Source organism: Aythya marila (genome assembly GCF_965140915.1).
Source record: "Aythya marila genome assembly, chromosome: 1".
NCBI lineage: Eukaryota > Metazoa > Chordata > Aves > Anseriformes > Anatidae > Aythya > Aythya marila.
In genome coordinates, this window is record NC_139042.1 from 183,431,413 (window position 1) to 183,457,814 (window position 26,402).

At 39.1% G+C, this 26,402-nt stretch overlaps 1 protein-coding gene across 2 annotated transcripts in view; it reads right to left on the reverse strand.

The window, feature by feature from the left end:
* Positions 1–4,457: 4,457 nt before the first annotated feature.
* AASS (aminoadipate-semialdehyde synthase) overlaps positions 4,458–26,402 on the reverse strand; it is a 30,675-nt gene continuing 8,730 nt past the window's right edge. For both annotated transcript variants that reach the window (XM_082755649.1, XM_082755650.1), the window contains exons 13-25: positions 26,183–26,242; positions 26,022–26,089; positions 22,230–22,351; positions 18,292–18,421; positions 17,223–17,333; positions 15,820–15,928; positions 15,254–15,394; positions 13,215–13,382; positions 11,532–11,627; positions 9,239–9,354; positions 8,985–9,073; positions 8,485–8,661; positions 4,458–6,962 (exon numbers count right to left, since the gene is read on the reverse strand). In XM_082755649.1, the coding sequence (XP_082611775.1) occupies positions 6,844–6,962; positions 8,485–8,661; positions 8,985–9,073; positions 9,239–9,354; positions 11,532–11,627; positions 13,215–13,382; positions 15,254–15,394; positions 15,820–15,928; positions 17,223–17,333; positions 18,292–18,421; positions 22,230–22,351; positions 26,022–26,089; positions 26,183–26,242 (1,506 nt within the window). In that variant the 3' untranslated portion in view covers positions 4,458–6,843. The remainder of the gene's footprint in view (positions 6,963–8,484; positions 8,662–8,984; positions 9,074–9,238; positions 9,355–11,531; positions 11,628–13,214; positions 13,383–15,253; positions 15,395–15,819; positions 15,929–17,222; positions 17,334–18,291; positions 18,422–22,229; positions 22,352–26,021; positions 26,090–26,182; positions 26,243–26,402) is intronic.

Consider the following 26,402-nt stretch of genomic DNA (forward strand, 5'->3'; position numbering starts at 1 on the left):
TTGTTTTTACCTATGGCATTGCAAAAATAAATATAAATATTCCAGTCTGTGCCTATCAGTCTTCCACACACAGTAAACAGTCTGCATTGTAACATGGGACAGATTTTGCTTACAAGAATGACTCGAGACTGACCTGGAAACAGCTGCTGCAGAATCCGCAAGCTCAGAAGCCAGTTTTGGAACACTTTTATGGTTTCCAAGTCAACTCTTTTAGCCTCTCCTTGCAGGTCTCTTAGCCTGGTCACCCACAGGTTAATTAATGGCTTGTCCCAGGTTTCCTAATCACCTTCATTGCCCCTTCACAAGATTTCTCCTTCCTGTCTTTGGCTCAGATCCTTCATTCAGGTGCTGAGCAATTTGCTGCCTCCTTTTGCAAAGCAAAAGCCAAACTCCAGCAAGCAATTAAATGAGTTACCTCTGCAAGAACAAAAGCAAAATGTTTCAGTTTGGCCACTCATCTGTTTTCTGCAGTCTTCTGAACTGGCAGGAGAAGATGCTGATTGTACAAAAGGTTGTGGCATTTATGAGGGTAGAAGAGCCCGAAGAAAAATAGATCTTTTTTAAAAAAAACTAAATTATATGAGATAACTCCCCATTAACCACCTGTGAAATCCAGCCTGAATTAATGGCAAGACTCATAACATTTGTCTCTCACTGGCAATGCTCAGCTGTTCCCCTTGTAATGCCCAGTAGTTGCTCAGGATCTGTGCAGGTAGCTCAACTTCAGGTCTTGTGCCTGCAGATACCCATACCCACCTCTGTCGTTCAAAACCATAACAAATTGATTGATTCTTTCAGAAATGAGTGTATGTGTTTTGCTGAGCCAAGATATTTGCCTTCAAGTTTTACGGGTTTTTTTTGTTTGTTTGTTTGTTTTTCCTGTGGCCCTGGTCATGCTTCCATCATTGCTAATGTTGAAATCCAGGAAGAATGGGAGGGAGGTTTGGTTTCTATGTGCAAGATAATTTACAATGTATCCCTAGACAAGTTAAACACTTTGAAAAATAGGATCTTAGGTTTTTGTTATTATTATTATTATATTTGTGTTGTTTTGCGGGTGATAAGAGTTACAAACATACAGAATCTGCTCCTTGTCCCAAAATATAAACATCTCTATCGCATTCTTCACAGCATTCAGGCACAAAGTATACATGTATATATATATGTGTGTGTGTGTGTGTATGTGTGTAGTAGACATAAAGGTGTGTAACATTTTCACCTAAAGAAAGGCAATATACTCTTTTTCCAGGTGGCCTGAGGGTTGCTTACTACTTCCTCTAAAGTACTTAGGTTGACTGAAACCCTGAACATACACATCTAGGTTAATGAGGACAGCTCTATTATGTAATTCCCCCCTCTCATCCCAGAAACATAGGATGCACTCAGACACAATTTTTCCTCTCTTAATCACCAAGCGTACATGTATGAAAGAGGTTAATTGTGATCTTATGGTCATTTCCAAACCTTATTCCATAATCTTCTTACCTTATACTTCTCCTCTTCACCATATTAGCACACAACGTAAGAGCCTGTAATGCTTGTCTGCTACTCCTCCAGCCTTTTCTTAAGGAAATCTGGCTTGCAGCCTTACATAACTTTGTGCTTTTACTTTTGATATCTTCTATTAATGTGTTTGCAATTGCATATAGTTGTAAATACAAAGTAGTTTTTAGGCCAATAAATTCTACTACAGTTTTCAAGCCTGTACGGAACAAAAGGAAAAAAGGAATCCTCCTTTCTAAAATCCCATCTTGATATAACTGTTCCTTTCAACCTAAACTGTTTTGCAGACATTTTAAAATGATAATCCAAGGAATCAGCTGTTGTTTGAGGTTTCTTCCAGAGATGTTTGTAATCACATTCATCATCTTAGCATGCTGACAAGTTATTTAAAACATAAGTGCTTAGGATAATCTCTTTACTCATACATATTGGTTCTGATCTAGAAAAAGAAAATAAGAATCATAAAAAAAAATCTTCTATAATCTTCAACTGTGATGGATTACAGATTTTAATAAATGCGTGTCAGTTCCTATCTCAGACAAAGGCCATATTCTAATTATTTTTTTCTTGTAATCCAAGCTGCAGACTCAGAAGACGTATAGCCTGCCTTTACAAACTGGGTCAAGTGTGGAAAAGATGTTATGTATCTCCTGCAAGAAGCAGGATATTAATAAACATGTCCACTTAAGATTTTTATTAACAAAGTTACAACCATCATGTATGCTTAGGAAACTTTGAGAGTTAAAAAAACACTAATTTGCTATCATCACCAACTTTTCCAGATCATAGTGTTGTGATTTAACACCTACAGAAAAGCTTTATAAAAGTCATCAACGAATGATGAGTAGAATTCATGGCTACCAGCACAATAGCGCATTAGTTAAAGACCTTGGTAAGGACTTTGAAAACCAGTTGACTAAGCTAGCTACCAGTTTTATAACTTGAAAACCAGTTGACTAAGCTAGCTACCAGTTTTATAACAATGCTTTGTCTGTTCATTATGACACCCTAGGATAACGTATAAAATATCAGATGGGCTGAAATTTTCTTTGGTAAATGCTTACACCAAGATGAGTTTAACAAGTTTAAACTCATTTCTCTTTCTAGTGCATCTGAAGTATAAGTGAAGCAGGGGTGTGGAGGAGTTTTGTTGCCACTTTGAGGTTAAAACAGAAACAGATACCCAGATAATACAGGAAGCCTGAGATGTCCCAGTCCCCTGGCGCTGGTGCCAGAACTTGAGGTTTGATGCTGTGCAGATGTGTCAACACAGGACGCTCAGCCTTGGTGATCTTCCAAATGGAGCACCCCACTCTGCTCAAGAGATCCATCAAGGCAAAACCCAGTGAGTTGAAGGTTCCACCACCAGTGGCCATGGTCCATGCTGGATCCTCAGGCCATGAAAAGACTTTCCTAGAGCTGTCCCTCCAGCCATCAAGTTGCAAGCAGGCATTTTGGAGATCAGAGTGCTGCAGCCTGAGCACTTAATGCTGCACAGCAGCTATTTGAGTTTCCTTTTCTCTAGTGTATGAGACAATAGTTCATTGGTGACGTGCCAGGTAGTACCACATGAATTTTACATGCTGTAGCGGGGAAGGGGATGAAGCATCTGGAACATATTTTCTAGCAGTGTTGCTCCAACTGTGGGTGCAATCCAGCCCAGCACATCTCCCTCCCTCCAGCCTTGGTTGGAGCACCTCCACTTCCACTTGGCTGCTGCCACCCAAACACTCAGCCCGCTAGAGGCTGGGGTAGGACACAGCCAGTTTCTTTCAGTTTTTCAAACAAAGGAAAGGGAAGGCCAACTGATGTCCAGGCTAGAAAAGTATACTTAACATTAAAAATGTGAGAGGGGAGGAAAAATGGAACAGATGGCACAAGGAAAAGCTTGCAGGCTTAGTTTGTCTACTTCCCTGGAGCAAGGCTAAGGTCTGACCATCCATTTCTGTTTCACATGTTTATGCTTTGGTGTGTTAAACACTTTCAAATGCACAAGGAGGAATAGAATGCCCTCTCTTGGGACATTTTGCCACAATATTTTCTGAGACCACCACCAACAACAACAAAAAAGCCTCTTTGCCTTATTCAGTTCATTCCTATGTATCAGGGAAGTCAGATCCCATAACCCTGTAACTGGTCACAGTGCATTTGAGATGGTCTGATCTGCTTTCATAAATTCTTCTGGAAACTCAAAGCTAATTTTTTTTTCTCCCCTCCTCTTATTATTTCTCCAGCCTTGTCACAACCAGTTTACCCCAGATTTTTCCCTCCTTCAACAGATGTTCCACTATAGGTTTATGTCATTTGTCTGGCAGGCATACATTTGTGCCCCAGTGGTCTATAGGAATATCTGAGGCTGAGAGTCAAACACCAAGGCAAAGGAGAGAGAGGCTGTGCATGACCTGTCTTGTGTACCTGTCTCAGAAAGTGGGATCTTATCTGTCACAGAGAGCTGGCACTAAAACAAATTCCAAAATGAAAAACTGAGAGGCATGGTGACAAACAATCTGTTCTTTGCAGCCTGATGTGAACAAGCAGCTTAAGAGCCCAGGCAGCGATAACAGAAACCAAACCACGTATTCAGCTGCTTATTTGGAAAGAAATGCCCTCAAGCTGAGATGGGTAGTGAGAGACCAAGCTTTCATTGCTTTCTGGGGCACAGGAAGACATTATACATCTATTGTTCTGTAGCTTTCCACTAAAGTGCTTAGGCACAAGGACAGCTACAAGACGTGCTAAAACCATTTGTGTATCTTAAGACTATAGATGAAGATGTCATGATACAGTAATAGCTGTAGAGTTAAATATGGATACTTAAACAATCATTGAAGAGTCTTCTCTTGTGAATCTGGTAAGAAGTATGAAAAGGTATTTGACGTACATCGGGAAGTACATGTGTTGACACACCACCTATGTAATAAACAAATCCCATTCATTTACATCTCATCAGACAGTAAAGATGACATGGCAATGACACGTAGGTTTCTGGATTTATTTTTCAGGCAATCTTATGTATAAGATACAATTATCTTTCCAACAGGATGCAAAGAGGACCAAGAAGTCTAATCTTCATACAAAAGCTGAACAATACATTTAAGCCTAACTCAGAAAACAAAAAGCATTGCACTGGGAAATAATATTCTGATACAAAATTTTTCAACCATAGTAACAGTGTTTCTTGAAGAAAACACATTGTAGTGCTCATTCCTTTTATGTTCCAAAGTCATTTCAGACATTAAAAAATAAATCCAATTTTCTTTAAATATTGTATTTTTGGGTCAAAAAAATAAAAAAAAAACAAGGTATATATAGAGAGAAACCAAGGTATATGTAGAGAGAGTCATAACTCCATGGTTGTGTATTTGTGGCGTAAAAGAGAAAAAGAGAATTCTCAAGTGAAATCATGGTCTCACCCAGCATCAGAACGGAAGAGACCAACAAATACAAATTTAATTTTAAACCTTAGATTTAGGCCTCTAATCTGCCTGGGGGACAGAGGCAGCAACAGTGATCAGAACATTAAGTCCAGCAACTCAGTGGAGCCACGATTTTATCCAATACTCAGAAAATGCATGGCAATGTAACAGACTCCAAATTCAACAGCACAAAGGCATTCACTGATTCAATGTAAAAAGCCCTCCTCTTTGACAACATTACTATAATTATGTCCTTCATTATTCTTTCTCTCTTTGGCTCCTTTCACCTTCCTCTTTGTTGCTGGTGCTATTTCACCAAATATGCAAAAAGAAATTCCAAATCTTGAGTAGCAAGTCTTGGAGATTAAAACTTCAGCTATACTTTGTTATACTATGTTTTTCCTACCAGACAGAGCAACACTGGGAACTCTAGCCCCTCAGGACCGTGGTAATAGAACTATGATGCTCAGGAGATAAAAGACTGTGCGTTCATCAGCAAAGTGCATTTGTGAGCAAAGTCAAAGGTGACAGCTCCAGAATCAGTATTCAGCTTTAGAGAAGGGGAGTTCCAGACAGCTGCACAGATACAGCTGCAGCTGGCATCTGCACACAGCTTTGCACAGACCTAACTGGTAGAAGTCTAATCCATACTTGCATTGCAAGGTGGTGTAGAAATCCCTGAGCTAAAGTACAGAAACAGCCCTGAACGGGAAGGAAGCAGCTGCTGTTTAGTCAGAGAGAAGCTGAACTCAGACTGAAGTTCAGTTCTGGGCTGGTGCAGTGACACTGCTGCTAGAGCTGAGCTGGCACAGCTGTGCAGCACAGCACTCAGCATCAAATAAGCTGGTGCACTGGTAAACCCTCATCAGTGTGAAGTGGCAATGAATTGAGTAGTATGGATAGGCTCCCAAAGCAACAATTCAAAAGCATGATAGCAAAAGGACAGAAGCTAACTCAAAAAAGTAATGATTTAAGCCTCTAAGCCTACTGCATTTCAAAGCTGCTTATATTAGACAGACCATTCCCTTTGTAACAGTACTTAACCTGGACGAGGCACGTGGGATAAGTGGAAAGAGTAAACATGTCATTTAGAGCAGCTTGTGAACACATTAACTGTGGTGTATTTAAGAATACCCTTCCTAGCTGCAGAGCTAAATGCTAATGTGCTCTCCTAACAGCAAAAACAGCACGTAACAGTTATTTTGATGTATCACAAAGAGCTTCCGCTCTGTAACAGGAAAGGGAATGGAGGGTAAGTTGTTTTAAAATTAATTTGGTGGACAGCAGGAGTTAAGTTTACATTTGTAACAGATGGATTTCACAAATATTAAGATCTAGGTTCAAACAGCTGGATATCTTCAAGATTTAACAGGATTTTATTTGCTAGTAGTGCAGAACTTCTAAACTATTTCTTGCGTATTGTTATTGTGAAAAAGTTCAAAAATACTGTCAAAGGGAACAGGAGAAGACTTAAAATTTGAGTATAACTTCTATCTCTACTGAATTGTTTACAGCACATAAAAAAAAATAAACTCAAACTAATAAAGGGAACTCATTAAGCAGACTTTTCCTTCACAAAAGCCACTTGTGGATTTTCCTTTCAGCTGAGTTTTGACTCAATAATAACCCTACACATTTAGGAGATAAATTCTATTTAAAAAAAAGATATTTAGGAAAGATATAAGGAAAGATTTCATTGATGCTGAAACGTGCATGAAAGTGTTACAGCTTTGAAAGGAAAACACTAACACATGCATCTGGGCATCTGAAGTTTCTACATCAAAGTCAGGCAACTGATTTTATGGAAGGCACCATTTGGGTCTGAAATACCAGATACTGTCTTTAACTGGTCCAAATTTAGATTCTTCACGTTGTGGTGGGAAAGCAAACAAAGCCAAAACCAGATTCAATCCATTGCTTCCAGTTACTGTCTGATAACACTATGAGTACTGTACACAATACCTTCTGCCCTAACACGTTCAAGTATTGGTCCATAAATGTTCTTCGTCAATGGTATAACCATGCCTTTGACATCTATTTCACCTGAAATAAAGGAGGAAAAAAAAATAGTGTTATGTGTTAAAGTTGTGTGTCCATGCCCAGGTGCTGGCAGTGGGACTGGCTGGCTCCTCTGTGAGGCGAGGCCAGGGTTGCCCCATGCTGGACACAGCCAGTTCCAGCCAGCTCCAACAGGCCCAACATGGGGCACGGCTGGGCCCAGCACCCAAAATGGAGCACCTCGGGGGAACATATTTGAGAAAGGTTCAAAATGCTGCATGGCAGTGGAGAGTGAGGAACAAAGTACAAGAAAAAAAACTCTGTGAGCAACAACATCAGAGAAAGAGGGAGGGAGAGGAGCAGGTGTTCCAGGTGCTGCAGCAGAGCCTCCCAGTACAGCCTGGGGAGAGCCCACACTGGAGCAGTGGAAAAGTCTGAGGAGGTAGAAGCAACAGGGACAAACTGTTATGGACCAACCGCAACCCATTCCCCTGCACCACTCAGGACCAGGGAAAAGAGTTGAGGAATTGGGCACAGAGACATGAAGTTCAGCCTAGAAAAAAAAGGAAGGGGGGAAGATGTCATTTTAATTTGTCTTTGTATTTCATTGTCCAAAACTATTTTATCTGGAAATAAACTAATTTTCTCCAAATCCAATGTGTTTTACCTGTGATGGTAACTGGTAGGTGACCTCCCTGTGCTCATCTCTACCTACAAGCTTTTTCACTGCATTTTCTCTCCCAACCCTATTGAGAAGAGGGATTAACGGAGTGGCTGGGTGGGTGTCTGCCAGCCAGCCAAAGTCAACTCACAAGTTCAAATATCAAATTGCAATTACATAAATTTTACGTATATCTGCAATTTTAGTGACTGGTGTCAGGTTCTCTAATAGCATCAGTACTGAATCAAAAAAAAGAAAAAACATTTGAAAACAGTATCACACACAGATTGAACTTGATTCTTACAGCTGTGAAATTGGCTAGGTGAAAAGTTCAGATGAACTTTTAAAGTCCTGATGAAAAAAAAAGTTTTTGTTCATTTCAGCTAGCCAGGAGGGGAGCAGAGATCCAAAGATTAAGAACAAGCAAGGGGGAAAAATGACACCATTTCATGTTTACATGGTGATGACTAGGCAGAGTGTGGCTGTTTATATAAAAGCACATGCCATGATCAGGTAATATGCCCCAAACCTCAAATTTAGTCAATCTGTAAAGTAGCAGTGGAAGTTGCTAGTTTGCTCAACACAAGTATATTTTAGCCTGTTTCACTGTGGCACAGTCTCCCAAGGAAACAAATAATTTTTATCACAAAGGTCTTCTTTACACCAGTGAAACACTGAAGAATAAACGAATAAACATCTCTACAGATTTAGAAGTAAATTAAGAAATGCCATCGGAAGATCCAAACATGCAGATTAAACACTCCTGTAAAGTAGACGAGAAGTTTGGTAAGTTAAAAATAATAATAATACACATATATACTTGAGGAACACTACACATACTGCTTTCTATAGGAAGAGAGATACAGAGGTTGAAATACATTCACTGAAGGCTGATCTGTCACTTACCATCTAGAACCATTTTAGCAGCAATAGCTGTGGGGTATCCTACAGTTTTAGCCATGGCAGAATATCCTTTGTTATCACCATAGACAACCAGATCAATAAATTTGTCTTCCAAATGACCAGAAGGATGCCTGAGACCTATTTCATTTCTCATAACAATCATATCTCTCTCTCCGGTGCCTAAAAGAAAAGCACACGAACTATTCATTAACTGTCTCCCAGTCATAACATGATGAGTTTCCTGACAAGCAAGGCACTGTGCATACATATCATTTACATTAGGGAAGTGAAATACACTTAGGATATGGGCTATAAAGGAGGACAGAAAGATGTAATGTTTTTATTAAGACGTAATGTTCCCTACTCCCCCAGTTACTCTCTTCACTCCCTGTTACATTTTTCATTTCAAGACATTAAGAAACCTTAATAAGAATTAATAATTAATGCTGGTAAGAGATACTGACTTGTTCCAGTCATAACCACAAAGAAGATTTCTCACATACCAAAAGGCAGATTCATCTCCATGTGCTTTGCAAGAGCCCCCACAATGGAATCTGCTGTTGGAACAGGTTCATCTCCCAGTAATCCTAGCCTGCCAGAAGTAGTAAAATAGAGTGATGCCATTGCATATCAATTTAACAGTCTGTTTTGTAATTTCCAGGTTGCTCAGCATATCAATTTAACAGTCCCAACATGGACCAAAATTGGTAGAACTTTTTACTTAAAAAATAAAAATAATGAAAGCACTGAAACATACCATTCCACAGCCTCAAGCTGACTTTTGTCTCTTTCCAGTTTGTTAAACACAGCTTCTCTGAGAACAGAGTATTCAACAGGAGGCTGAATTCCAACGAGTTTGCACATGAGTTGTTTCTGTATTAAAATAAAAAAGAAAAAGTTCCTGAAGGCCTGATATCTGTTCCCACTGCTTTCCAGTCAAGGTTTCCAGAACCTAAGCTCAGCTAATACCCAGGACATCTGAAAAGACAGATTGTACAAATAGGGAAAGTGAGATAGTTTGAGATTTTTTTAATCACAGCAAATGAAAATAGGGGTTGTTTTTTTCCTAAAACAGTTTGTATCCCACCACTCAGCTGTTTCCTGCTACCTTGCCTATCTCTTGTCTTATCCCTTTCTCCAGCAGTGAAGAAGGAATGTAGAAATCTGCATAAACACTGTGAAGATATTTAGGTGAAAGGGAAGCTACCTTGAGACAGCTAGTAAGTCAGGAACTTAAGGATCTCTCTCAGCTGGTCTATAAACAATGAACGTCCATTTCAAGATAAAAGTACTAAGATGTAACTACATTGCTGAGACAGAGCTTGCAATGAGACTGAAGGATAGGAGGATTAGAAATTCTAGCCATCCTTGCAAAGAAAGCTTGAAGATACCGACCCTACAACTGAAAGTGGACAAAAATCATCTCAAAAAATAAGTCACATCTAGCCCATTGCTGATGGGCTGTTTTCCAATCACTGAAATGAACACACTGCTGAAATTGCAGCCTAAAAAACTCTCTGGAGTTTGGGAAGATGAGCAGTGCTCTATTATAGTCAGACTCAGCCTTTTCACCTTGTTAGTTCTTTGGTTTTGAGAATATTCAAGACATTCATTACTTGAAATAACAGCATCATCAGAAAAATACTGTGCTCTCCTTTCACACAGTGTAAGCCTGGTGCATTTTTCCAGATTAACGCGGATAAAAGCACAAAGGACACAGGAGACAAATCTGAATTTTGTTCATCTGGGTAATAAAGTTATTGTCTCAGGGGTTTGCAAAACAAGAAAAATTTCACATGACATACATGCAGACCTGACAAGTAATAAGCTCTCTGTAAATATAGCTCACTCTACACCATACTGAGATAGGAAATTCTCTGCTTTGCCCACAGAGAACCAACACATGGACTGTCAAGTGCAACAGCAGCATATCATAAGAGTCATACCTTGGCTGCCTCCTTTTATCATTCTTTTCTACTAACTATACTCTCTGGTCAAATTAAATTCTTTTAGAAATCCATATGTTACAAAACTCTAGATGTATTCAGCTCTCACGAAACAAAAGCAAATCAGATTTCAAAGTTACTGTACTTTCCACTGCCATGGAAAATGAGTAAAACTACTTCCCACATATAAATGCCTTCTGATGGCAAAGGAAGCAACCAATGCCAGTACTATTGAAAAAGCTTAAGTCAGTTTTATCCTCTAACTGCACTTAATGCATCACTAAGAGCATCTCCATCAAAGCGTCCCTTGCAGGTAACCCTAAATGGACCAGAAAGCACACCTTGGAAAAGTTCCTTAGCTGGTACATCTGATATTTCGTTATAGTGTCAAATTTTTCCTTGACTTATATATATCCCCAGATGTGCCTTTGTAAAATCAGTGAAAAATATGTCTGAGAAAGAAACAGCAAAGATTTTGCAAAATTGATGAGTTAAAGTGCATGGAGACATGAGTAAGATAGACAGAAAAGCAAGTTAACAGAAGACAATAAAAAAACCACAAGCCTCTGTATAGAAGCACAAAACCACAAAACTCTGTATAGAGTTTTAACAGACAAAAAGATTTTCATATACTCCTTTAGGCTTAAATTCTTACTTCTTAATGCTCTAAAAAAATTTTTACACTGAAGACCACAGGCCAATACCAATATAGACACTGCAAACTTAGCACTGAGGGCTGGGGTCTTACTAGCAGAAAATTTAAGACAATTCAGAGAAACACTGGAGGGGACTACTTCTGACAGTCACCTAGCCCAACGCCCTGCTTGAAGCAGGACTTCTGCTAGCACTCATATCAGCCATAGCATGCCATGTCTAGCTGAGCCCAGAAAGCTGCCACGGCCAGGGACTCCAGAGCCTTCCTGGGTAACCCGTTCCAGCACTGTGCTGTGTTCCTGCTGAAGAAAATCTTCCTAGTGACTAAGAATAAAAAGCAGAGAAGAGCAGGATGCAATACAAGATTCCCATTGCTATGGGCACCCAATCCTAGAAAGAAAAAGGTTAATAAAATAGAGAAAAGGCGGTAGAAGAATTGAACTAACTCACCCAGGTTAGACGTGGTGCATCTGAGTTTAACAAAGGATAAGGATCTGGGTTAATTAATCCCAATTTCACAAAGCCTCCCATAGTTTTAGAGTATCCCTGCAATAAAAGAATGACATAGTTAAAAATAGTAACCACTTGAAACTGAGGTGAGTATTTACTTTGATTCAAATGTAGTTATGGAAGCAACAATGCTTGTGTTAAGCATTATGCCCATGGGAAAGCAGCTACAATAACATGATGCCAATGGGGTTACAACAACAGATTGGTACCTCAGAACCTTCAGTACCTCTCCACCTCTCCCCCTAATTGTCCAGTATCATCTTTAGTGATTTATTATTGTTCTGCCATCAATCTTTCTGTGGTAAGTAGAATTGGTTCATAAGAGTGAAAGGCCAAGCTGGCCAGCACATCATTACAGACAGGGTAGTATCAGCCAGCTGGCCACAGAGAGCCCATGACTGAATTCAGCTCAGCACAGCTGTACATTGTTTAATTGTACTGACATCAAATAAACTAATTTTTAAGCTAAAAACCCTGTGTGTTTACATCTTTCTTCAGGAATAATAGAGACAATGAGTGGAGTGGAATGGCATTTAAAAGGAACTGCAAAGGACAATAGGCTGCATGATAAAATAAGTCTCAACTGGCTTCTGCTCATTTTTGTTTTTTTCCCATTAACAGTAACAAGGACAACTCCCACACAGCTGCTGGATACCTAAAAAAACCACTCAAATACCAGTGACTAGAAACACTGTTAAAAAAAAAAAAAAACAAAACAGAATGGTGGAAATAAAGCACCCTTGGAGAGGGCTAATTATAATTAGGAGCCACCTCCACCAGCACAAGGTTATTAGCTCAGATGGCCTTGCAGTCAGATCCCTCTGTGACACCTCTTTTTAAATTGACTCCATTAGCCATCTCAACTTGATCTCTAAAAGGCACTGCAACGAGATATCAGCCTCTGCATTCAGTGGATCGCTTTTTGCTCCATGACAGAGCAGTGCATGAAGGGCCAGCGTTAACTTCTGCCATGCTCAGCATCACATCCCAGCAGGGATACCACATGGCTAGGGCTATGCTGTGCTCTTTCACACATCCCTACCAACATCACCCCAACCCAAGGCAACTGACCTCCTTCGGTGATTAAGAAGACAACACTAACCATAGAAACATACTTCTCGCAGCACAGCCAATAACACCTCTTTTATGACACACTGACATCTTTTTTCCTTTGTGCTAACAATTATACAGAAGAAGAGAGTTTTACCAGGCACCAAAGGGAAGAGCAGATACTGTCATATTAAGACTTCATGAGGAGATAAGATGCCTTCTGCATATTTCTAGCTTCTGATCAAGAGATCAGAACAAGATCTAGACTGACAAAGAGAGAGCTATTGCAATTTGTAGCCCTTATATCTCTACATTGGCCTTCAGTCTTCTTTTACGAAGCAAGCCTCCCTCCCTCCCAGAAATAAAGAAAAAATCCTGTTCTATTGAAACAGAGGTATTAAGAGGGAAAAAGATAAGCCATTTCTCATGCCATGTACAAAACAAAACAATTTAAGCCTTGACAAAAACCTTAACTCAGAAGACAGACATCCACAAAATACAGAGCTTTGTTGAAATGACAGCATTCAATCTCTTGAGGCAAATAAGAACAACAACAGAACAATAAAATCTTACTTTGTATCTTAAGGTGCCTCTTAACAAAGTGTGAGCTGTCTGAATACCATACGGCTCAGCGTATTTGGTACTGTCTCTGTTGGGGAAACCTTCCAAATTTAATCCTGGGAAAAAATCCATCGAAGTAACAGAATCAAGCAACGCTCCTCCAGCAGGAATATTGATAACCTGAATTCCGCAAAAGAACAGCAAGATTATTTTGGTGGAGTAATTTGATTTACTTTGCAACAGAAAAGATGAAGTGTGCTCAAAGTAGGAACATTACGTTTAGTGTTTCTGCTGCAAACAAAGGCTCAATCTAAGTAAAGCAGTTGCACAAGCCATTAAGCATATGAACAAGGAGCATGCGCTATATCAGCCATTACTAATCAAAGGACTCAGATAATCCACATCCTTCTAACACACCCTAGTAATTTTAATTCCTTTAGCATCTATATTGAGGTTGCAGTTTCCCATTTCACTTACACTACTGTAACTTTGGAGCAACCCCCAAACTACACCATTATGCAGGGAGATTCTTCCCATAGGCTCCTTGCTTTTTGATCAATTTTTTTCTTTCCCTTTTTTAGAAAAAGGAAAATGTAAATGTAAAGAGGAGGATGGTAGTGGATTTTGTTTGTTTTGTTATTTACTATTATCGTGGTTTTTTTTTAAGATACAAAAAAAAAAAAAAAAGATAGATTATATACTGATAAAAATTGCTTCCCATGTGCATCTTCACTTGGGGTTACAAAGCACAGAGAGAATGCAATGTTGAAGGAAAACAAAAATAAGGTTGACTAATTCCATTATCACTACCAAATAAAGCCTTGAACTCTGCTTCCTGCAAGCAGCAGATGCACAGATCTGCCGTACAGCACCAATACAAATTAATTTTGTGGTTTCTGACCAAAGGGGCAAGGCTTCCTTCTAGCACAAAGACTAAAGCAACCAACTCACACCAATGCCCTAAGATCTTACTGTGTTTATGAAGCAAGACACTTGTGTGGAAGAAACCGACGCAAGTCAGAGATTGCTACAGATTTAGTGGCAAGGAGGAAAAATTGCACAATTTACCAATAAGTGCTCTCATAATGAATCACTCACATGCATGATCTAATTTTTCCTAGCAACAGGTGAACCAGGTCAGAATTAAAGAAGAAACATTTTCACATTCTCCAAGAGACTCTTTCATCTGAAACTTACAACTAAGTGTTGCTGCTTTACTTAAAGAGATCCAATGCACAAGTCCTGAATTTCTATTTTTTCTTACTGCAGTAAGAACACTAGAGAACCAAAATGTCATGACAAAGCATCTCAAACGATTTCTCAGTTTTGCAGATCGAAAGGTTTAGGTAATTAGCCAAACTTTAGGGTGGTTATACACGACAGTCTCCTTGACATTTGAAGAGTCCCTGCTCAGTAACTACTCTGAGCAAGTGGGACTGATCAAACAAACAGGAGCGGAAAGCAGAAATGTGACAATAGCTTGCAATAGCTTTGCAGAAATCAGTTGCAATCCTTCCATAAAACAGAGGTAATGACATTTGCTGGGTTAGATCTACTCCACCGTCTTCTGCACAAACAGCAGACCAGAGCTTATATATAAACCTTGTTAGAAAGCCCTGTTCGCTTCCACAAAGACCAGTTAGCATTACACACTGCACCAAAGGAAAACAATTCGAGAATTCTGCTAAGCACCAAGCAAGTACAAAATGAAGCTGTTTGGGTTGCAAACGTGACTAGAAAGAAAAGCTAGTAGGATACACATTCATTTTTGTTTCAAAGAGACAGACACAGGGCAATTAAGCAGCAAAAGCAATACATGCAAGCTGATGGAAACTGAACCCAGAACATTAACCTCAAGTTAGCGCCTTAGTCATTAGCACGTTTCTCCTTTGCTATCAGATTCCATACAGTAAGAATAAAAAGCCACCAGCAGCCAGGCACCATGATACTAGAAGGTACCATGGTGCTTAGGCTTAAAAGCAAACAGCACAAAGCCCAGTTCCCAACATCACCTTCTTGGTATTTAAATGGAAATACTAGGATTACTTCACCTCTCCATTTTTTAAATACGTAGCAGACTGAACTGTATTCAGCAAGACTCCTTGTGGGCTCCAACTGAACTTGTATCTCAGAGGATTGTCAGAGTGCTCTGGAGCTGGTAGGCCACCACAGAAAGAAGTGTAGGATACAACCTGTCAGATTTGTCCACAGGGAAGAAACAATGAATGGATGACAGACACAAGATGGAAACAGTACAGAGCTACCCTGCGGAATCCCTGCTAGTTGTTAAACTTCCTGATGACATTACCCCCAAACAGGCCAAATCACCTGCAGTGAGGGAAACAGAAGAACTTCACTGAACAACTGCATCAATCTGCCACAATGCAGGCACTGTCTGTAAAGGAGAGGAAACCAAAACATACACTGGAGCAAGCCCATCTTAGGTAACAGACTCTCACCAATCGGTTTAGCTGGCACCAAATTCCCAGCATCAGAAAAAAATAAGGTGTCCAGAACCCATCACATATCAGTGACATGCCCAAAAGCTGGCTAGTGTTAAAGGAATGGCTTTACTAATAAAATCCTGGCAGAATCACACGCAGCCTGACAACCTTACCGTGGCACCAACTTCTTTTGCCTTGTCAATACATTCCATTGCCAACATATGGTCAAGACCAGGATCCAAGCCCACTTCACTGATAACTGTAATACCAGCAGCTTCTACACTAAAAATAGCAGAAATGGAGAAGCGTCAGAATTTCACTTTTGTTCATGAAATCTGTCCAAAGGAGGCCCAACAAACTTTCCCCAACACAGTAAATTCTGCATTCTGTCTGCAGCTTGTGGGAGAAAAAAAAAAAACAACAATACAAACAGATGTTAAAACCCCAAGCGTACAATTGTGCTAAAAGTCACTGTAGCCTTGATTTCTCTTACTTTGATGCAACATCTATGGGCTGGTGAAAAAATAAATTTCTACAAGGTACACTGTATCCTATGTTCTCCTGGACAGTGCTTTACTGCCTTCCTGCATCAATGTAGAAGACAAAACAAGGTTGGTTGTAATAGCCCATAACAGATCCTACAGAAGGAGAGAGATCGAAAGGTCTTTTTTCCCAAGCTGTAAGCAATTTATTTTTTTTTTTTTTTTATAAAAACAATTGCCTAGCTTCCAAAGCAGCTCGCATCACCACAAATGAGGGTGATTTATTTTAAAATAAAAGTTTATTAATAAAAAACACTTTTTATATTGACAAATGAGAAGGGGATTTCTTCTGGCTTAGGGTTTTGTTTTTTTTGGAGTTTTTATTTTGGCAAAAGCAGTATGACCTCTTGACATCACAGCAATATGAGGAGGAGAAGTTCATAAACCTCTCTCATTCCTGCTGCCCTGGTTCTTTACCTGTCTAGCTTTCTCCATTTTATCATTTTCAGAGACACTGAATGTCAGATTCCTATCTCACTCACTTGAATTGACTCCAGAGATTCTAGTACTGCGACTCAGAGAATCACCTAAATGAAGCCACAGGCCAAAACCAATTTTAAATCATATAAAATAAGTAGACAACAGAAACATTAGAGTAATTAGAATTGTAACCAGTTTGAGACTAATGTAGAATAAGCCAAGAATGAGTTTTCATAAGGGGAAGACGAAGACAATTAAGCTTTCTGCCACTGGTAGAACAGGACAGCCCAGCTTCTCCTTCAAACATCTAAACAAGTTTGAAGGGGGAAGACAAGGCACATTAACATGAAATAAGCTGGGGCACGCAGAACAGTATACTCCAGTTTCCAGAGCAGTAGCCTGAGCAGGTTGCAGCATGCATCCTTCACTCTGTTCTGTTACAGTCTCTGTGCGCAACTTTGGGGAAACGTATCTGGTCCTCGTTTAAAGGAAGGGAAAGGGACAGAATGCAGAAAACACTAATTAAAGGTTGCAGATGTAAAACACTACAAAACGTTCACACCAAATATACACCAAAGAAGGAAGCAATACCAGAAAGAGACTCTCACACCTACCTCTTCTGGAGTTCTTTCATAGCGGGTGTTAAGTAGCTTGCTGTTACCAAGTTCACTTTGTTGTTAATACATTTCTTAGCAACCAAAGGATGTGCTGAGTAAGGCAGCAAACTGCAAATGAAAGAGAATTACACAACATCAAAATCCAATCCGTTACTTATGCCATCACTGAAAAGACTCTCACTGATGGTTTTGTGTGCCTACAGAAAAGCTCAACTAAATGCACCCATCACATCTGCCTTGCTCCAGGTTGCTTCATACCTACACAAGTGAAATGTCACCCACCCTATCAGAGGTCACTGTCAGATGCACTCAGAACAGGGTGCAAAACAATATGAGAGTCATTCTTTAGACAATGTTTCTGTCATATTTTTCCTTGGAGGGAAAAATACAGAACAAAAAAAACATAGACCTCTTTTCAATACCATCTTCTAAACAGGCATGCTGAAGGTTTAGAAGATACAGAACTGTAAAACCATCCTTGAGAATCCTTTCATTACAACAATCCAGCTGATATACTTCACAAAAAGCATGTTCTAGCTAGAAAAGAAACAACACTCATGACTTCCATTGCAAAACAGACAAAATGGTAAGGTCATTTCCTCCCATTTCAATAACTGGAAAGAGATCTTTCTTAACTGGATATTCAAGTGAAATCACCAATATGTCAGAATTTTTACTCCTCCTGAAAACATGCAAACTTGATCCTAGGCACACATAAGCTGGTAGACACAACTGGCCCCTCTTACTAAAGTTATCCAAGTAATTGGTGAACACTTAAAAAGAGAAGCTGCATTCAAAGTTCCTTTCAAAATCTATCCCTGACACCTCTCTACACAAGAAGGCAGTGGCCAGTTACAACTATTTACATATACAAATATGACCCCAGTTCTTGGGCATTAAGAAAGAATAAAAGTGGCCATCTAGGCTCCATCAAAAGGTCTAGCAAACTGAGGGCAGTCACATAAGGTCCTTTACACAGTTACAATGCTGATTTAGGCCGTGAACTAGGAGAAAGAAGCAGCATGACTTTGACTTGAGCCTATCATGTTTTACTCGGAATTCTGACCTGATCACAAGATCGTGTTTCTTCACCAAAGAGGACAGCTTTTCCTCATGCTTAAGGACATCCATATGAACTGAAGTGACATTGCTGAATTTTTTTGTCAGTTGTTCAAGTTGTTCCTCCATGACAGATGCTGTTTTAAAAATAAAACACACCGTTACCTAAGTATGAACAAGTCCAAAGCGTGCCCAGGTATAACTGCTGTACATATGCCTGCTTCTTTCCAGAGAATCAGTTGCACAGATACTTTTTTACTAGCAGTTGAAGAAAAATTAAGCATAAAGCACTTTACTTCATCTGAAGTAGTCAATATTATAATTGATTTCCAGTGTCAAGCCATGGCTGCTATGACTCAAGAACAATAACCTAAGAACGTTTACTCTCAGAAGAGCCCCAGGCTGCTCTTTACTAACAAACACCCGCAATTAGCACCATTATGTGTTTACTTAAAACAAAGTTTAAGCTGCAATCTTCCTCCTGTCAGTAGACTAGGTCAACACAAATTATTTATGCAAAACTAGAAGTCATCATCCTGCTTTGATGCTGATGAAGAAGTAGGTTCTCCAAAAAAGCACAAGTATGCCTGAAGGGGCTGGTGGTACTTCTGGTTGAGCATAGTAGACCTGCTATGTTTTTCTGCTGATCATCTTTATTTGATTTTCCAAGACCTCACATGGTAATTATTATTTTAGTCCAGATTAGCTGCTGCCTTCTCAATAGGTGTGTCTACTTCTCTGGAGATGTCCAGAATATTAATGGAAAAATAGTTGGGAGCGGGAGTCAAAAGGAACATACAAAAAAAGAACTTGAAAAAAACGGAGATAAAACCAAAGTAGGAGTAGTAACAAGCAGGAACTTAATGACATCCCACATTCAGCACTACAAAACTAAGCAGTAATTCTTCTTCTCCCTATTTATTCGGTGGACAATCACACAACAGACTTGATCTTCATGCTTTGATCTGGGAGGGATGTCAGCCCCTAACCTTTACTTAGGGACAGACCCTTTTACCTAAACGAGTCATCTACTGGTCTGCTTGACATAGAAAGGTGTAGGATTGTAAACCAGAATGCCAGAAACTCACTTCGGGGCCCTAGCCATATTAAATTTCTATAGGCATGCATGAGCTCACCAATTTGCTGGAGAAGCAATGTACAACTAGGAAGGGCAGTGCAGGGACAGAGAGCAAATACCTCCTCCCCAAAAACACCTTTTCTTGAAGGTTTACACCCTCAAGTGAAACAAACTAATCAAATTCCTTGAAACAGGTGCAGTTTTTGTTCTTGTTTTGACTTTCACACAGAAACACGGAAAAGCCAGGCCTGGTGCTTTCCAATTTAACGAAATATTGCATTGTGCTGACTCCTGACAGAAGATTGTCATGGAAAAAAAATTGTGTGCCACAACTGGCTTTAGACTAGCAGCATCTTGTTAATAAACAACTATTTTCAATTAGAGCAACAACTTATCTTGAGGCCTAAAGCATTTTAAGCCACTACACAGTACCGCGTCTTTTTTTCTGGTTTAAAATATGGTCACATTTCTAACCCAGACAAACAGATTTAAGTATTTAAACAGCTTTTGAACAGCCATTTTTAAACATTTAAACATTTTTAAACAGCCATTTCCACAAATGCATAGACTATTTCACTGAAAAGCAAGGAAGTCCTGGAGAGAACAGTCCTGGAGGAGAACAACTCCAGAGAAAACAACTTGCTTGTCATTTTCAGGCTATGTTCAGTTTAAACGAGAAAGGAAAACCTTTGCTAGTTTTAAGGCCTTGCCAAACATGTAGGTTCAACACAGTTCACTAAGAGATTTAGGAGGCAAAAAAAAAAAAACGTATGTCCAGAAAAGCCCACCCTATCCTTCATTTCACATAGCCACTATACTTATGGATAAATCTCCTTAAAAAAAAAAAAAAAAAAAAAAAAAAAAAAAAAAAAAGTATTTCAAAACACTGTTTCAGTATATTTTTAACAGAATTCATATTTGTAGCCAACACCAGCTTAATAGCATAAATAAAAACAATTCACCACTTCACCATTCGCTGCTTCTAACATAATAAGCTAAAAATGTTCAGCTTTTGCTTAGGCAAAATATAACTAAAAGGCCCACATCCAATCTGACTGGTTTCAATATTTACCTAGGGCTTAGTCCTACCAGCCCTGCGTGTGCTGATATTATCACTAAAAGGGAAAAAAAAAAAAAACAATCTCCACCTCCCTCCTGCCTCCACTTGTTCTTTTCCTATTATTTTGCTTGCACTGCCATCAGCACTTACCATTATAAGGAAAGTGGAACTGAAAAAGCAATCCAGGTTAAAAGCAGCCAGTATTTGCTACATCTGACTTAAAATGAATTGGTCCCCCATCCTTGCTCACCACGCAGCCAGTGCAAGGAAGGCAATGGGAACACAGCCAGGAGAAAGGAGCGGGCAATGAAGGCAGCAGGTGGGGCAGAGGCTTATAGAGAATTAAAAGCATCTGTGCCTCTAAGTTAAGGCCTTATTTCCTTATGGCCTTTCCAAAGTCAAAGGGAAATAAATATTGCTAGAGGGTGATTCTCCCTATCCTACTAATCAACTTGTGCTGAGGAAACAGCACTGGGCAAAGCAGTCTACAATTCAAAACAAAAAAAGATGATTACATGAAGGTTTCCTAATTAAAGATTTTATTCAAAGTCTTCAATCATTTGGATTTAAAGCGGTCTAGCCTAGCAGTAGGGAGCCAAATGTGGCACTGTGAGGTGCATTTTATGCTTTCCGTATCTACCTGCCTGCTGTTAAATATTAGCCTAAGTAACATCTTTGTGTCTCTTTCCTTCCAAGCTTTTTTTTTTTTTTTTTTTTTTTTTTTCGCTCTGGTGGTGTGTGTGTGTGCTATAGAAACTGCATGTTTTTAAGCTACCCAGATAAGAGGCACCTGCTATGTTTGCACAGAGCCTGGCAAATCAGATCTTCCAGTTCACCTGGTTTCCCTTACCACTACTGGATTGAAGGGACTTGATGCAGCCTCCCTACTGGTGAGGCAATGGATGCTGCACATTGCTGTAATCCTTCCCTGTCCTCCACATCAGGCAGGTCTAATAAAAGTGTACAGCTTCCTTAGAGTGCCTCTCTTCTTCCTAGTAAGTCTTTTCCCAGGAGTTAAAAGTATTATTGTTACCACTGCAAAAGGTAACAAAAGCAACACAGCGTGAAAGTAGTATGAAAGAAAAAATAATAATAATAGAAAATTTATATAATATATACTTATAAAAATAAAACTAGCAACAATTAAAACAATACAGAAATATGTTGTTTTAAAATAAATCTCTTCCTAGCAAAGTATCTTTCAGGCAATACAGCCTGGGTTTTAATTCTGAAATTGCAGAATTAGGGTAAAATCATCTATGAGCATACAGAGAAGTGTTTTGGAGATATCCAGCCTGAAATATGCTACAGATAAAACCTAAACAGAGCAATAAACAAACCTGGGTTACAGCATGAAGAATGTTTACCACCACAGTACTGGTTTTAACAACAGAGGAGACTTTACTCATACAGACGTCTATAAAACTAATTTCATCTTGTGTGAGGAGGAAAACATAACTGAGAAACAATAAAAGAGACTGACTATCAACAACACCAATCTCAAGCCCAAAGCAGGTTAGAAGGAAAAATACTTCTTTCTAATCTCCCTATAGGTTACATATGCAAACAATAAACTTTCCATGAGGCTATGTCATTTTCAAATCAATTATATAAACTCAAAATTCTCAGAAAGCTACAAAATCCTTTTCTGCAGTGCATAACAGTAAAGGTTTTCTTTATCAGCTCTCAGAACAAGATCCGTTTAGTACTTACGAGAAAGGCTCTGCCACACAAGTTGGTTGGAATAAGTCCATACTATACATAGAAGACGTTTTTTTATGTGATAAATGAGAGAAGTCTTACATACCAATTGTGATGTCAACGTTGGAATCCCTAGTGAGATATTCAAGTACAGGGCCAGAAACGTAGCCAGAGCCAAGTACTAAAACCCTCTTCTTGTTATCCATGTTCAACATCTGGGCGTACTCCCTAGGAGGTGTTACAGGGAAAATTAAAAATCACACAGAAGAAATAAATTGCATGCTGATAAAGCTAACAGAATAAGTATGTTTTAGTAAGTCTACAAACCAAGAGCTCTATTCAGACCAACAGTCAAATTTGTGGCTAGCTAGCCCAAAACTGGTCAATAGCTGTCAAGTACTGCTACTGTCCTGCTGCATAACTTCTAGTTTCCTTCCTCTAATATAACCAAGATCAAATCCATCAATGTCTCCACTGCTTCTCCAATTGCTACTGGATTTTGAACATTTTTTTTCCTCAGTTGTCATTATGTTTTCCTCAATGGCCAAATGACTGTAACCAGATCACTTGAGGACCACCAAGCTGCCTATGTCATGTTGGGCTGCCATGACTTGTCAAGGGATTCCAGTCCCTGTCTTGCTTACTTTACATCATGGAACTGCTGAATTACATAAAATAAAATCAAAAAAAAAAGCTCTTCTGTTGACTTATAATATAAAGTGTTCACATCAGATTCTGCATTTCATTTTGTCAGTCAGAACAACATAGATCAGCGATTACTTAATATGCTCTCGGAAATGCATAAACTATAGCAAGAAAATGCATTTTATCTCATTATAGCTTTCCTTTTACCTTAAAATTTATGTTGTTAAAACTAATATTGTAAAAATGTTCATTTAAAATATTTTCATCACCATGCAGTTAAAAACTGCAATAAATAAAACTGCTGTAAATAAAATGTTTTTATAGCACTTTTTTATTGTTGAAGAAAAGGAAGTTCTTTATTGCCCTATTGTTTAACAAAATTAACAGTGTTATTTGAGGTTTTGTTTTTCCTACCCCATATCCTGAGAACAAATTTCAACTAATAGTTAGGGCCTTCAAAGATAAGATTTAAGAGAAACTTCCGAAGTGTATACACAAGTTCCTCAATCTCCCTTTTATCTACCAAGAGTTTACACAGGCATACCCTGCATTGTGGATAGGCATAGGGAGAACTCTGACCTCTAGCTGACAAACTTTGTGTAAAGCTCCTGCCCTCGGAAGAGGATTCAATTCAAGAGGATTCATCCATGCCCTCGGAACATTTCCACTAAATAATGGTTGTCTCAGACTTTTGGGGAGCTCTACATGGCACCTGTAAACTCAATTTTTTGTTGTTTTTTCAGTTCAAAAACTACCAAAATAATGAAGGACAGTGTTGCAGCTGGCCAGAGCAACGCCTAAAGTGCATAAGAACAGGGGTACTACATGACCCAAGGCATGGCGTGAAGTACAAATGGGTATCTGGGGGCGCAAAGCCTCGAACAATAGTATTGAAAGACTATCCTGAGTAGACAGAGTTAAATCAATACCAAATCCATCTGTCTGAAGCACATTCCCGTCTCCTCTGTCTGAGAATTTGGGAAGGTTGAATTAATCTCCGAAATTCCAATGTCCCATTCTCCATTCCTGTACTTTCAGAGGGATTTTTTGGTTTTGTTTTTAAGTAACTTTTTTCAACATTACATCTGAAAGGGACATACCAGCATATCACCTGTCTAATCTATCTAAATTATTATTATAGGTTACTGTACATTTTGACCTTCACACAAGTTTTATAGATCTTATTTTTTTAAAAAAAAGTTGAGCCATGATTTAATCCATTCACAGAAGGCCTCCTAAGCCCATCATCTCCTTTCATATGACAAACCCTAGGACCTTCCTTCACCTACTACCTATTCTAATAGGACATCTTCTACAACTACACCTTCTTGAGCAAAGGAAAAGAGTGAGCTCCACTCCACCCTTCATTTATAGGAAGCAGCAGTGGTATGCAGGAGCTTGAAGCAACAGTGTTGACAAAGGGGAGATTTCCAAATAAAAGAAAGCTGGATTTTGCAGTCAAACATCTTATCACACTTATTTTAAACTTTTCCACTGTCCATAATTAGATACCACTTGGATGAAATGCAGCACGCCTATCTGGGACAGGCACAAACATGAGCTGCCAAATGATCCTCCAAGAGTGGGAACAGAATTCCAAAAAAGAACATCTCAGATTATTGCCAACTCTCTACCTACAAATTTAAATAATCCAGTTACATCAGCCTCTGAGACATCCACAGTGTTCATGGGACATGCAGCTGTGGATGAGGAACTGGTAGCAGGTTTGAGACAAGTGAAAGTGAAAGGATGGAAAAAAGTTCAGTAAATCAACCCACTCCTGCATTCTGATGGCAACCAGGACAGTTCAGCTGATGTAACCAGGCTAGCATAAGTTTGAAATGTTCACAGACATTCAAAGAGAATACACAATTAGTCTAAATAGAGCCCTCAGGTACTGAACTAGACACAGCACTACTTTGTTAGAGTAATACCAGAAGCCACATAATTCTTGCAGGCTCTAAACAAGAGCCTATCTTTAACTAAACCATTACACTTTACGCAGTTATTTCCCCACTTTCATATGCATTATTTCCCAACTTCACAAGTAAAGGGAGGGTAGTGTTAGCAGGTCTTGTTTTTCTCATAGCTAAGTGAGCAACACCAATGAACAACTGAACATCACATGCAATACACAGGTCTGCAGAAATATCAAAAATCTACCCACAAAAAAACCCTTGGGAAGGAAGTCTCCAGATTCTCAGGGTAGTTCACACAAGACCATGCAAATGATTATGGAGAAAGCCAAAAAAAACAGATTACTGTGCTGTGTGAGGAACAAGAAAATTTGTTACTGAGACAGCCTCTTGAGGTGGTCTACTAAATAGCACAAGACAAAAACAACTGTAAGCTGTCATCTTTGAGAAGCAAACAGCATGTTACTTTGAGTGGAAAAAGCACCCATATATAATTCATCATGCACAAATTCATAACCAGACTTCTTAAAGTTCCCGAAGGAAATCTGAGAAGTCAACATACCATGCTTTTAGCATCCACTAGTGCATGCAGCACTTGTGGTCAGACCAATTTCAATTTTTACGCGATGCATACTACAGCTGGCACCGATCATGAACGTGAAGCCAGAAGTATCCACTTACTGTCAAATTAACATCTTTCATAGCTAAACTATAGTGTTTGTTAATAACAGGGAGGAGAGGGAAGGGAAGGGATATCCAGTTTATTTATACTTCTGTTAGTTTAAACCACTTAGTGCTACTTCTTTCATGTTACCACTGGCAGATAACTACTGAGACAGGGTCAGGATGAAGCAGCAGCTAAAGCTGTAGCTAAAGGAGTATAATGAAAAGTCAGAGTCTCACAGAGGCTCCTGGATACATCCACCTACCGAACAATGCACTTGAGCAATACTTGAAGAAACTAGACTCAAGCTACATTAGACAGCCTTTTCAGCCATTCCTTTCAAAGGACTGTATGTTACATCCATTTTAAATGAGCCAGGAAGAACATAATATTGGCATGTGGTTATTTGCTGTCTCTGGTTAGTCTTGCTAACATAAGGAAGAGAAAAATGGCTACTTTCTAACTTCAGTATAAGTTAGTAACAATACATGCTAATGATTTAAACAGTGTGCATGAAGGAAGAAGATAATCAGCAAGCTAGGAGTAAGTTAGATACAGTGCAAAATAGCAGCAGCCCACCAAAACAGAAGATAAAATAAATGCAAAAGGGGAAACAGAATGCAGAGAAGTTTATTTACAGTCCTGAACTGGACTTTAAGAAAGTATGCATTACCTGCTCTCCCTCAATTTCTGGATATATTCATACTTAGCTGTCAGTGAGCCATTGGATGCAATCACTGCCTAGAAATACACGAAACAAAGTCTGAGGGGTTTTTGCACCTGTATGTTTTAAAGCAGAGGCAAACAAGCAGACAGGCAAACTGCAAAACTTACATCTCGAACAACAGATGAGTAATTCTGGTTTTCAAGAGGTTCTGAGCCTTCAGATAACAGCTAGGGAGATAAGTTATTGAAAATCAATCATTTTATTTCACGTATTTCTTTCAGAGTAAAATACCAAGTTTTTTAATAGCATTTAAATGCATGCAACAACGGCATCTTTTAGATGTAAAATTATCCTGCCCCTGATCAGTGTCCTTTGACTTTTTTTGAA